Below are 15,320 nucleotides of genomic sequence, written 5' to 3'. Positions count from 1 at the left end.
CAAGGAAAATCAATATGATGTTACAACTAATTTCTTTTCCTTTTTCCAACAGCTGGTATTAATAAATCACCCTTCCTAGCTCAAAGCTGCCTGAGCAGATATGAAATATGGTATAACACTTCATCGTATTGCATCCGCATAGCTAATTTCTAGTGTCATATAAACCCAATCATGAATATGACACAAGATAAAATGGAATTTTTTCTGAAAAACTGTACAAAGCATAAAATGCACTTGCCACTTTCCTCTTGTGCAGCCAACTCAACATTGCTCTACAGATTCCACAATATTTCATGCAGTAAGTTAAACACCTTTTAAACTTACAGGGGTAATAACTTTCTCTTTATAGGATTCTTGACTCCACTCTGCTATCTCTGAGCCAAACACTTCTCTGTTTCCAAAAAAGATAGTCTCAGGAGGGAATGTACGGCCATCAACGGATATAGTGTCATCCTCCATTGTCAAACCCCAGTCAGCTAAGATCTGGCGAGCCTCAGGATTGCCTGTGTTTACAAAAGGATTATCTATTAATGCTGATTACTGTTATTGTTGGAAAATTCTGGAAGTAAGATTAGGAATTCAAAAAACGTCTTAAAAAAGAAGGGAAAACAAAGTAAAAGATTTTTGAGAAGGTTGGTCTGCAGCAGGAACGCATGATGTTTATTATCTTTATGGATGGGGTAGTGAGGGAAGTAAAGGCAAGGGTCTAAGAGACAGAAGTGAAGTATGTATGAAGTGAATGTGGTCTGAAGGGGTATGTGAAGCAAAGTCAGTTATCATTTGCTGATAATACAACACTGGTGACATATTTGAATGAGAAACTGCAAAAGTTGGAGAAAGAGTTTGGAAGACATCCTGAAAGGTGGTGGTTGAGACTTTAAGGTGTAGTGGGTAGCATTTCTGACTGTATCACATTCAAAGGCTGCCAAGGGTCAAGCACATAAGTTTGAATCATGGTTGCAGCAACTGTTGCACAGTACACCGTCATTCATCCACTCCCAGTGCTTTGTCGATAAAATGGGTACCTGGTTCAGGCTACAATATATGTGTGTGTGTACATATAAATACACACACACACACACACACACATATATATATATATATATATATATATATATATATATATATATATATATATATATATATATATATTTCTATTTTGCTTTGTCGCTGTCTCCCATGTTTGCGAGGTAGCACAAGGAAACAGACAAAAGAAATGGCCCAACCCACCCCCATACACATGTATATACATACACGTCCACACACGCAAATATACATACCTATACATCTCAACGTACACATATATATACACACACAGACACATACATATATACCCATGCACACAATTCACAGTGTCTGCCTTTATTCATTCCCATCGCCACCTCCCCACACATGGAATACCATCCCCCTCCCCCCTCATGAGTGCGAGGTAGCGCTAGGAAAAAACAACAAAGGCCCCATTCGTTCACACTCAGTCTCTAACTGTCATGCAATAATGCCCGAACCACAGCTCCCTTTCCACATCCAGGCCCCGCACAACTTTCCATGGTTTACCCCAGACGCTTCACATGCCCTGATTCAATGCATTGACAGCACGTCAACCCCGGTATACCACATCGATCCAATTCACTCTATTCCTTGCACGCCTTTCACCCTCCTGCATGTTCAGCCCCCGATCACTCAAAATCTTTTTCACTCCATCTTTCCACCTCCAATTTGGTCTCCCTCTTCTCCTCGTTCCCTCCACCTCCGACACATATATCCTCTTGGTCAATCTTTCCTCACTCATTCTCTCCATGTGCCCAAACCATTTCAAAACACCCTCTTCTGCTCTCTCCACCACGCTCTTTTTATTTCCACACATCTCTCTTACCCTTACATTACTTACTCGATCAAACCACCTCACACCACACATTGTCCTCAAACATCTCATTTCCAGCACATCCACCCTCCTGCGCACAACTCTATCCACAGCCCACGCCTCGCAACCATACAACATTGTTGGAACCACTATTCCTTCAAACATACCCATTTTTGCTTTCCGAGATAATGTTCTCGACTTCCACACATTCTTCAAGGCTCCCAGGATTTTCGCCCCCTCCCCCACCCTATGATTCACTTCCACTTCCATGGTTCCATTCGCTGCCAGATCCACTCCCAGATATCTAAAACACTTTACTTCCTCCAGTTTTTCTCCATTCAAACTTACCTCCCAATTGACTTGACCCTCAACCCTACTGTACCTTATAACCTTGCTCTTATTCACATTTACTCTTAACTTTCTTCTTTCACACACTTTACCAAACTCAGTCACCAGCTTCTGCAGTTTCTCACATGAATCAGCCACCAGCGCTGTATCATCAGCGAACAACAACTGACTCACTTCCCAAGCTCTCTCATCCACAACAGACTTCATACTTGCCCCTCTTTCCAAAACTCTTGCATTCACCTCCCTAACAACCCCATCCATAAACAAATTAAACAACCATGGAGACATCACACACCCCTGCCACAAACCTACATTCACTGAGAACCAATCACTTTCCTCTCTTCCTACACGTACACATGCCTTACATCCTTGATAAAAACTTTTCACTGCTTCTAACAACTTTCCTCCCACACCATATATTCTTAATACCTTCCACAGAGCATCTCTATCAACTCTATCATATGCCTTCTCCAGATCCATAAATGCTACATACAAATCCATTTGCTTTTCTAAGAATTTCTCACATACATTCTTCAAAGCAAACACCTGATCCACATATCCTCTACCACTTCTGAAACCACACTGCTCTTCCCCAATCTGATGCTCTGTACATGCCTTCACCCTCTCAATCAATACCCTCCTATATAGTTTACCAGGAATACTCAACAAACTTATACCTCTGTAATATGAGCACTCACTCTTATCCCTTTTGCCTTTGTACAATGGCACTATGCACGCATTCCGCCAATCCTCAGGCACCTCACCATGAGTCATACATACATTAAATAACCTTACCAACCAGTCAACAATACAGTCACCCCCTTTTTTAATACATTCCACAGCAATACCATCCAAACCTGCTGCCTTGCCAACTTTCATCTTTCGCAAAGCTTTTACTACCTCTTCTCTGTTTACCAAATCATTTTCCCTAACCCTCTCACTTTGCACACCACCTCGACCAAAACACCTTATATCTGCCACTCTATCATCAAACACATTCAACAAACCTTCAAAATACTCACTCTATCTCCTTCTCACATCACCACTATTTGTTATCACCTCCCCATTTGCGCCCTTCACTGAAGTTCCCATTTGCTCCCTTGTCTTACACACTTTATTTACCTCCATCCAGAACATCTTTTTATTCTCCCTAAAATTTAATGATACTCTCTCACCCCAACTCTCATTTGCTCTCTTTTTCACCTCTTGCACCTTTCTCTTGACCTCCTCTCTCTTTCTTTTATACATCTCCTACTCAATTGCATTTTTTCCCTGCAAAAATCGTCCAAATGCCTCTCTCTTCTCTTTCACTAATAATCTTACTTCTTCATCCCACCACTCACTACCCTTTCTAATCAACCCACCTCCAATGCTTCTCATGCCACAAGCGTCTTTTGTGCAATCCATCACTGATTCCCAAAATACATCCCATTCCTCCCCTTACTTCCATTGTTCTCACCTTTTTCCATTCTGTACTCAGTCTCTCCTGGTACTTCCTCACACAGGTCTCCTTCCCAAGCTCACTTACTCTCACCACCCTCTTCACCCCAACATTCACTCTTCTTTTCTGAAAACCCATACAAGTCTTCACCTCAGCCTTCACAAGATAATGATCAGACATCCCTCCAGTTGCACCTCTCAGCACATTAACATCCAAAAGTCTCTCTTTCACACGCCTGTCAATTAACACGTAATCCAATAACGCTCTCTGGCCATCTCTCCTACTTACATACGTATACTTACGTATATCTCGCTTTCTAAACAAGGAATTCCCAATCACCAGTCTTTTTCAGCACATAAATCTACAAGCTCTTCACCATTTCCATTTACAACACTGAACACCCCATGTATACCAATTATTCCCTCAACTGCCACATTACTCACCTTTGCATTCAAATCACCCATCACTATAACCCGGTCTTGTGCATCAAAACCACTAACACACTCATTCAGCTGCTCCCAAAACACTTGCCTCTCATGATCTTTCTTTTCATGCCCAGGTGCATTTGCACAAATAATCACCCATCTCTCTCCATCAACTTTCAGTTTTACCCATATTAATCGAGAATTTACTTTCTTACATTCTATCACATACTCCCACAACTCCTGTTTCAGGAGTAGTGCTACTCCTTCCCTTGCTCTTGTCCTCTCACTAACCCCTGACTTTACTCCCAAGACATTCCCAAACCACTCTTCCCCTTTACCCTTGAGCTTCGTTTCACTCAGTGCCAAAACATCCAGGTTCCTTTCCTCAAACATACTACCTATCTCTCCTTTTTTCACATCTTGGTTACAATCACACACATTTAAACACACCCCAATCTGAGTCTACGAGGAGGATGAGCACTCCCCGCGTGACTCCTTCTGTTTCCCATTTTTGAGAAAGTTAAAATAGAAGGTGGGGAAGATTTCTGGCCCCCTGCTCCTGTCCCCTCTAGTAGCCTTCTACGACACGTGAGGAATGCGTGGGAAGTATTCTTTCATTCTTTCACATACCTACACAGCTTTCCATGGTTTACCCCAGACGCTTCACATGCCTTGATTCAATCCACTGACAGCACGTCAACCCCGGTATACCACATCGCTCCAATTCACTCTATTCCTTGCCCTCCTTTCACCCTCCTGCATGTTCAGGCCCCATCACACAAAATCTTTTTCACTCCATCTTTCCACCTCCAATTTGGTCTCCCTCTTCTCCTCGTTCCCTTCACCTCCGACACGTATATCCTCTTGGTCAATCTTTCCTCACTCATTCTCTCCATGTGACCAAACCATTTCAAAACACCCTCTTCTGCTCTCTCAACCACGCTCTTTTTATTTCCACACATCTCTCTTACCCTTACGTTACTTACTCGATCAAACCACCTCACACCACACATTGTCCTCAAACATCTCATTTCCAGCACATCCATCCTCCTGCGCACAACTCTATCCATAGTCCACGCCTCGCAACCATACAAACTTATACCTTATACCTCTGTAATTTGAGCACTCACTCTTATCCCCTTTGCCTTTGTACAATGGCACTATGCACGCATTCCGCCAATCCTCAGGCACCTCACCGTGACTCATACATACATTAAATAACCTTACCAACCAGTCAACAATACAGTCACCCCCTTTTTTAATAAATTCCACTGCAATACCATCCAAACCTGCTGCCTTGCCGGCTTTCATCTTCCACAAAGCTTTTACTACCTCTTCTCTGTTTACCAAATCATTTTCCCTAACCCTCTCACTTTGCACACCACCTCGACCAAAATACCCTATATCTGCCACTCTATCATCAAACACATTCAACAAACCTTCAAAATACTCACTCCATCTCCTTCTCACATCACCACTACTTGTTATCACCTCCCCATTTGCGCCCTTCACTGAAGTTCCCATTTGCTCCCTTGTCTTACGCACTTTATTTACCTCCTTCCAGAACATCTTTTTATTCTCCCTAAAATTTAATGATACTCTCTCACCCCAACTCTCATTTGCCCTTTTTTTCACCTCTTGCACCTTTCTCTCGACCTCCTGTCTCTTTCTTTTATACGTCTCCCACTCAATTGCATTTTTTCCCTGCAAAAATCGTCCAAATGCCTCTCTCTTCTCTTTCACTAATACTCTTACTTCTTCATCCCACCACTCACTACCCTTTCTAATCAACCCACCTCCCACTCTTCTCATGCCACAAGCATCTTTTGTGCAATCCATCACTGATTCCCTAAATACATCCCATTCCTCCCCCACTCCCCTTACTTCCATTGTTCTTACCTTTTTCCATTCTGTACTCAGTCTCTCCTGGTACTTCCTCACACAAGTCTCCTTCCCAAGCTCACTTACTCTCACCACCCTCTTCACCCCAACATTCACTCTTCTTTTCTGAAAACCCGTACAAATCTTCACCTTTGCCTCCACAAGATAATGATCAGACATCCCTCCAGTTGCACCTCTCAGCACATTAACATCCAAAAGTCTCTCTTTTGCGTGCCTGTCAATTAACACGTAATCCAATAACACTCTCTGGCCATCTCTCCTACTTACATAAGTATACTTATGTATATCTTGCTTTTTAAACCAGGTATTCCCAATCATCAGTCCTTTTTCAGCACATAAATCTACAAGCTCTTCACTATATATATTTTTTTTTTATTATACTTTGTCGCTGTCTCCCGCGTTTGCGAGGTAGCGCAAGGAAACAGACGAAAGAAATGGCCCAACCCCCCCATACACATGTATATACATACGTCCACACACGCAAATATACATACCTACACAGCTTTCCATGGTTTACCCAGACGCTTCACATGCCTTGATTCAATCCACTGACAGCACGTCAACCCCGGTATACCATATCGCTCCAATTCACTCTGTTCCTTGCCCTCCTTTCACCCTCCTGCATGTTCAGGCCCCGATCACACAAAATCTTTTTCACTCCATCTTTCCACCTCCAATTTGGTCTCCCTCTTCTCCTCGTTCCCTCCACCTCCGACACATATATCCTCTTGGTCAATCTTTCCTCACTCATTCTCTCCATGTGCCCAAACCACTTCAAAACACCCTCTTCTGCTCTCTCAACCACGCTCTTTTTATTTCCACACATCTCTCTTACCTTTACGTTACTTACTCGATCAAACCACCTCACACCACACATTGTCCTCAAACATCTCATTTCCAGCACATCCATCCTCCTGCGCACAACTCTATCCATAGCCCACGCCTTGCAACCATACAACATTGTTGGAACCACTATTCCTTCAAACATACCCATTTTTGCTTTCCGAGATAATGTTCTCGACTTCCACACATTCTTCAAGGCCCCCAGAATTTTCGCCCCCTCCCCCACCCTATGATCCACTTCCGCTTCCATGGTTCCATCCGCTGCCAGATCCACTCCCAGATATCTAAAACACTTCACTTCCTCCAGTTTTTCTCCATTCAAACTTACCTCCCAATTGACTTGACCCTCAACCCTACTGTACCTAATAACCTTGCTCTTATTCACATTTACTCTTAACTTTCTTCTTCCACACACTTTACCAAACTCAGTCACCAGCTTCTGCAGTTTCTCACATGAATCAGCCACCAGCGCTGTATCATCAGCGAACAACAACTGACTCACTTCCCAAGCTCTCTCATCCCCAACAGACTTCATACTTGCCCCTCTTTCCAAAACTCTTGCATTTACCTCCCTAACAACCCCATCCATAAACAAATTAAACAACCATGGAGACATCACACACCCCTGCCGCAAACCTACATTCACTGAGAACCAATCACTTTCCTCTCTTCCTACACGTACACATGCCTTACATCCTCGATAAAAACTTTTCACTGCTTCTAACAACTTTCCTCCCACACCATATATTCTTAATACCTTCCACAGAGCATCTCTATCAACTCTATCATATGCCTTCTCCAGATCCATAAATGCTACATACAAATCCATTTGCTTTTCTAAGTATTTCTCACATACATTCTTCAAAGCAAACACCTGATCCACACATCCACTACCACTTCTGAAACCACACTGCTCTTCCCCAATCTGATGCTCTGTACATGCCTTCACCCTCTCAATCAATACCCTCCCATATAATTTACCAGGAATACTCAACAAACTTATACCTCTGTAATTTGAGCACTCACTCTTATCCCCTTTGCCTTTGTACAATGGCACTATGCACGCATTCCGCCAATCCTCAGGCACCTCACCATGAGTCATACATACATTAAATAACCTTACCAACCAGTCAACAATACAGTCACCCCCTTTTTTAATATATATATATATATATATATATATATATATATATATATATATATATATATATTTTTTTTCCGCTGTCTCCCGCGTTTGCGAGGTAGCGCAAGGAAACAGACGAAAGAAATGGCCCAACCCATCCCCATACACATGTATATACATACGTCCACACACGCAAATATACATACCTACACAGCTTTCCATGGTTTACCCCAGACGCTTCACATGCCCCAATTCAATCCACTGACAGCACGTCAACCCCGGTATACCACATGGTTCCAATTCATTCTATTCCTTGCTCTCCTTTCACCCTCCTGCATGTTCAGGCCCCGATCACACAAAATCTTTTTCACTCCATCTTTCCACCTCCAATTTGGTCTCCCTCTTCTCCTCGTTCCCTCCACCTCCGACACATATATCCTCTTGGTCAATCTTTCCTCACTCATTCTCTCCATGTGCCCAAACCATTTCAAAACACCCTCTTCTGCTCTCTCAAACACGCTCTTTTTATTTCCACACATTTCTCTTACCCTTACGTTACTTACTCGATCAAACCATCTCACACCACACATTGTCCTCAAACATCTCATTTCCAGCACATCCATCCTCCCGCGCACAACTCTATCCACAGCCCATGCCTCGCATCCATACAACATATATATATATATATATATATATATATATATATATATATATATATATATATATATATATAATAAAGTGTGTAAGACAACGGTACAAATAGGAACTTCAGTGACGGGGGTTAATGGGGAGGTGATAACAAATAGTGGTGATGTGAGAAGGAGATGGAGTGAGTATTTTGAAGGTTTGTTGAATGTGTTTGATGATAGAGTGGCAGATGTAGGGTGTTTTGGTCGAGGTGGTGTGCAAAGTGAGAGGGTTAGGGAAAATGATTTGGTAAACAGAGAAGAGGTTGTAAAAGCTTTGCGGAAGATGAAAGCCAGCAAGGCAGCAGGTTTGGATGGTATTGCAGTGGAATTTATTAAAAATGGGGGTGACTGTATTGTTGACTGGTTGGTAAGGTTATTCAATGTATGTATGATTCATGGTGAGGTGCCTTAGGATTGGCGGAATGCATGCATAGTGCCATTGTACAAAGGCAAAGGGGATAAGAGTGAGTGCTCAAATTACAGAGGTATAAGTTTGTTGAGTATTCCTGGTAAATTATATGGGAGGGTATTGATTGAGAGGGTGAAGGCATGTACAGAGCATCAGATTGGGGAAGAGCAGTATGGTTTCAGAAGTAGTAGAGGATGTGTGGATCAGGTGTTTGCTTTGAAGAATGTATGTGAGAAATACTTAGAAATGCAAATGGATTTGTATGTAGCATTTATGGATCTGGAGAAGGCATATGATAGAGTTGATAGAGATGCTCTGTGGAAGGTATTAAGAATATATGGTGTGGGAGGCAAGTTCTTAGAAGCAGTGAAAAGTTTTTATCGAGGATGTAAGGCATGTGTATGTGTAGGAAGAGAGGAAAGTGATTGGTTCTCAGTGAATGTAGGTTTGTGGCAGGGGTGTGTGATGTCTCCATGGTTGTTTAATTTTTTTATGGATGGGGCTGTTAGGGAGGTGAATGCATGAGTTTTGGAAAGAGGGGCAAGTATGAAGTCTGTTGTGGATGAGAGAGCTTGGGAAGTGAGTCAGTTGTTGTTCGCTGATGATACAGCGCTGGTGGCTGATTCATGTGAGAAATTGCAGAAGCTGGTGACTGAATTTGGTAAAGTGTGTGAAAGAAGAAAGTTAAGAGTAAATGTGAATAAGAGCAAGGTTATTAGGTACAGTAGGGTTGAGGGTCAAGTCAATTGGGAGGTAAGTTTGAATGGAGAAAAACTGGAGGAAGTAAAGTGTTTTAGATATCTGGGAGTGGATCTGGCAGCGGATGAAATCATGGAAGCGGAAGTGAATCATAGGGTGGGGGAGGGGGCGAAAATCCTGGGGGCCTTGAAGAATGTGTGGAAGTCGAGAACATTATCTCGGAAAGCAAAAATGGGTACGTTTAAAGGAATAGTGGTTCCAACAATGTTGTATGGTTGCGAGTCGTGGGCTGTGGATAGAGTTGTGCGCACGAGGATGTATGGGCTGGAAATGAGATGTTTGAGGACAGTGTGTGGTGTGAGGTGGTTTGATCGAGTAAGTAATGTAAGGGTAAGAGAGATTTGTGGAAATAAAAAGAGCGTGGTTGAGAGAGCAGAAGAGGGTGTTTTGAAATGGTTTGGGCACATGGAGAGAATGAGTGAGGAAAGATTAACCAACAGGATATATGTGTCGGAGGTGGAGGGAACGAGGAGAAGTGGGAGACCAAATTGGAGGTGGAAAGATGGAGTGAAAAAGATTTTGAGTGATTGGGGGCTGAACATGCAGGAGGGTGAAAGGCAGGCAAGGAATAGAGTGAATTGGATCGATGTGGTATACCGGGGTTGACGTGCTGTCAGTGCATTGAATCAGGGCATGTGAAGTTGTGCGGGGCCTGGATGTGGAAAGGGAGCTGTGGTTCGGGCATTATTGCATGACAGTTAGAGACTGAGTGTGAACGAATGGGGCCTTTGTTGCCTTTTCCTAGCGCTACCTCGCACACATGAGGGGGGGAGGGGGATGGTATTCCATGTGTGGCGAGGTGGCGATGGGAATGAATAAAGGCAGACAGTGTGAGTTGTGTGCATGGGTATATATGTATGTGTCTGTGTGTGTATATATATATGTGTACATTGAGATGTATAGGTATGTATATTTGCGTGTGTGGACGTTTATGTACATATATGCGTATGGGGGTGGGTTGGGCCATTTCTTTCATCTGTTTCCTTGCGCTACCTCGCAAATGCGGGAGACGGTGACAAAGCAAAATAAATAAAATAAATATATATCATTTATAATTTTTTTATTTTATTTTACTTTGTTGCTATCTCCCGCTTTAGCGAAGTAGCGCAAGTAAACAGATGAAGGAATGGCCCAACCCACCCACATACACATGTATATACATACACATACACAAAAGCACATATACATACCTATACATTTCAACATATACATATATATACATACTCAGACGTATACATATATACACACATACATAATTCATAGTTGCTGCCTTTATTCACTCCCATTGCCATCCCGACACACAATATGACAACCCCCTCTCCCTGCATGCAGGAAAGCAGCGCTATGAAAGGACAACAAAGGCCACATTCGTTCACACTCAGTCTCTAGATGTTATGTATAATGCACCAAAACCACAGCTCCCTTTCAACATCCAGGCCCCAAAGAACTTTCCATGGTTTACCCCAGACGTGTCACATGCCCTGGGTCAATCCATTGATAGCACGTCGACCCCGGTATACTGCATCGTTCCAATTCACTCTATTCCTTGCACGCCTTTCACTCTCCTGCATGTTCAGGCACCGATCACACAAAATCTTTTTCACTCCATCTTTCCACCTCCAATTTGGTCTCCCATTCTCCTCGTTCCCTCCATCTCTGACACATATATCCTCTTGGTCAATCGTTCCTCACTCATTCTCTCCATGTGACCAAACCATTTCAGAACACCCTATTCTGCTCTCTCAAACAAACTCTTTTTATTACCACACATCTCTCTTACCCTTACATTACTTACTCAATCAAACCACCTCACACCACATATTGTCCTCAAACATCTCATTTCTAACACATCCACCCTCCTCTGCACAACTCTATCTATAGCCCATGCCTTGCAACCAGATAACACTGTTGGAACCACTATTCCTTCAAACATACCCATTTTTGCTTTCCGAGATAATGTTCTCGACTTCCACATTCTTCAACATTCCCAGAACTTTCATCCCCTCCCCTACCCTATGATTCACTTCCGCTTTCATGGTTCCATCCGCTGCCAATCCACTCCCAGATATCTAAAACACTTCACTTCCTCCAGTTATTCTCCACTCAAACTTACCTCCCAATTGACTTGCCCCTCAACCCTACTGTACCTAATAACCTTGCTCTTATTCACATTAACTCTCAGCTTTCTTCTTTCACACATTTTCCCAAACTCAGTCACCAGCTTCTGCAGTTTCTCACATGAATGAGCCACCAGCACTGTATCATCAGTGAACAACAACTGACTCAATTCCCAGCCCTCTCATCCACAATAGACAGCATACTTGCCCCTCTCTCCAAAACTCTTGCATTCTCCTCCCTAACAGCCCCATGCATAAACAAATTAAACAACCATGGAGATATCACGCACCCCTGTTACAAACCATCATTCACTGAGAACCAATCACTTTCCTCTCTTCCTACTCGTACACATGCCTTACATCCTCGATAAAAACTTTTCACTGGTTCTAGCAACTTGCCTTCCACACCATATATTCTTAATACCTTCCACAGAGCATCTACATCAACTCTATCATATGTCTTCTCTAGATCCATAAATGCTACATACAAATCCATTTGCTTTTCTAAGTATTTCTCACATATATCCTTCAGAGCAAACACCTGATCCACACAACCTCTACCACTTCTGAAACCACACCACTCTTCCCCAATCTGATGCTCTGTACATGCTTTCACCCTCTCAATCAATACTCTCCTATATAATTTCACAGAAATACTCAACAAACTTATACCTCTGTAACTTGAGCATTCACCTTTATTCCCTTTGCCTTTGTACAATGGCATTATCCATGCATTCTGCCGATCCTCAGGCACCTCACCATGAGTCATACATACATTATTGTATTACGTGTTAATTGACAGGCGCGTGAAAGAGAGACTTTTGGATGTTTATGTGGTGAGATGAGTAACTGGAGGGATGTCTTATCATTCTCTTGCGGAGGCGAATGTGAAGATTTGTAGAGGTTTTCAGAAAAGAAGAAAGAATATTGGGGTGAAGAGAGTGGTGAGTTTAAGTGAGCTTGGGAAGGAGACTTGTGTGAGAAAGTACCAGGAGAGACTGAATGCAGAATGGAAAAAGGTGAGAGCAAAGGACGTAAGGGGAGTGGGGGAGGAATGGGAGGTATTTAGGGAAGCAGTGATGGCTTGCGCAAAAGATGCTTGTGGCATGAACAGCGTGGGAGGTGGGCAGATTAGAAAGGGTAGTGAGTGGTGAGATGAAGAAGTAAGATTATTAGTGAAAGAAAAGAGAGAGGCATTTGGAAGATTTTTTTCAGGGAAATAGTGCAAATGACTGGGAGATGTATAAAAGAGAGACAGGAGGTCAAGAGAAAGGTGCAAGAAGTGAAAAAGAGGGCAAATGAGAGCCAGTGTGAGAGAGTATCATTAAATTTTAGGGAGAAGAAAAAAATGTTTTGGAAGGAGGTAAATAAAGTGTGTAAGACAAGAGAACAGATGGGAACATCAGTGAAGGGGGCTAATGGGGAGGTAATAACAAGTATTAATGATGTGAGAAGGAGATGGAGTGAGTATTTTGAAGGTTTGTTGAATGTTAGATGATAGAGTGGCAAATATAGGGTGTATTGGTCAAGGTGGTGTGTGAAGTGAGAGGGTTAGGGAGAATGATTTGGTAAACAGAGAAGAGGTAGTAAAAGCTTTGTGGAAGATGAAAGCTGGCAAGGCATCCAGTTTGGATGGTATTGCAGTGGAATTTATCAAAAAAGGGGGTGACTGTGTTGTTGACTGGTTGGTAAGGATGAGATGTTTGAGGACAGTATGTGGTGTGAGGAGGTTTGATCAAGTAAGTAATGAAAGGGTAAGAGAGATGTGTGGTAATAAAAAGACTGTGGTTGAGGGAGCAGAAGATGGTGTTTTCAAGTGGTCTGGTCACACTGAGAGAATGAGTGGGGAAAGATTGACAAGGAGGATGTGTGTGTCAGAAGTTGAGGGAACAAGAAGTGGGAGACCAAATTGGAGGAGGACGGATGGAGCGAAAGGGATTTCGAGTGATCGGGGCCTGAACATGCAGGATTGGGAGAGGTGTGCAAGGAATGGAGTGAATTGGAACGAGATGGTATACAGGGGTCGATGTCCTGTCAATGGATTGAACCATGGCATGTGAAGCGTCTGGGGTAAACCAAGGAAAGTTTTGTGGGGCCTGGAGGTGGAAAGGAAGCTGTGGTTTCGGTGAATAACACATGAAAACTAGAGACTGAGTGTGAACAAATATGGCCATTGTTGTCTTTCGTTCACACTCAGTCTCTAGCTGTCATGTATAATACAGTGAAACCATAGCTCCCTTTGCACATCCATGTCCCACAAAACTTTCCATGGTTTACCCCAGATGCTTCACATGCCCTGGTTCAATTCACTGACAACACATCAAACCCAGTATACCGCACTGTTCCAATTCACTCTATTCCTTACACGCCTTTCACCCTCCTGCATGTTCAGGCCCTGATAACTCAAAATCTTTTTCACTCCATCTTTCCACCTCCAATTTGGTCTCCAACTTCTCTTTGTTCCCTCCACCTCAGACACATATATCCTCTTTGTCAATCTTTCCTCACTCATTCTCTCCATGTGACCAAACCATTTCAAAACACCCTCTTCTGCTCTCTCAACCATACACTTTTTATTACCACACATCTCTCTTACCCCTTTCATTACTTACTCGATCGAACCACCTCACACCACACAGTGTTCTCAAACATCTCATTTCCAGCATATCCACCCTCTTCCGCACAAATCTATCTATAGCCCACGCCTCGCAAACATCTAACATTGTTGGAACCACTATTCCTTCAAACATATCCATTTTCACTTTCCAAAATAATGTTCTTACCTTCCACACACTTATCAACGCTCCCAGAACTTTCACCCTATCCCCCACCTTATTACTTACTTGTGCTTTCATGGTTCCATATGCTGCCAAATCCACTCCCAGATATCTAAAACACTTCACTTCCTCCAGTTCTCCATTCAAACATACCTCCCAACTGACTTGTCTCTCAACCCTACTATTCCTAATAAACATGCTCTTATTCACATTTACTCTCAGCTTTCTTCTTTCACACACTTTACCAAACTCAGTCACCAGCTTCTGCAGTTTCTCAACTGAATCTGCCATCAGCGCTGTATCATCAGCGAACAACAACTGACTCACTTCCCAAGCTCTCTCATCCACAACAGACTGTATACTTGCCCGTCTCTCCAAAACTCTTGCATTCACCTCCATAACAACCCAATCCATAAACAAATCAAACAACCATGGAGACATATCCACCCCTGCCGCAAACAGACATTCACAGAGAACCAATCACTTTCCTCTCTTCCTACTTGTACACATGCCTTACATCCTCAATAAAAACTTTTCACTGCTTCTCACAACTTGTCTCCCACACCATATATTCTTAATACCTTCCACAGAGCATCTCTATCAACTCTATCATATGCCTTCTACAG

General features: G+C 42.8%; 1 protein-coding gene across 1 annotated transcript in view; it reads right to left on the bottom strand.

Moving 5' to 3' along the window:
- Positions 1-15,320, bottom strand: part of LOC139766182 (piwi-like protein Ago3) — a 471,290-nt gene that overhangs the window by 135,006 nt on the left and 320,964 nt on the right. Inside the window, exon 12 of the mRNA XM_071694451.1 lies at positions 325-503. Coding sequence (XP_071550552.1) covers positions 325-503 — 179 coding nt within the window. The remainder of the gene's footprint in view (positions 1-324; positions 504-15,320) is intronic.

This window comes from Panulirus ornatus, chromosome 57 (genome assembly GCF_036320965.1).
Source record: "Panulirus ornatus isolate Po-2019 chromosome 57, ASM3632096v1, whole genome shotgun sequence".
NCBI classification, from domain to species: Eukaryota; Metazoa; Arthropoda; class Malacostraca; order Decapoda; family Palinuridae; genus Panulirus; species Panulirus ornatus.
Note: the sequence above shows the minus strand (reverse complement) of the source record. Positions and strands in the feature narration are given on the sequence as shown.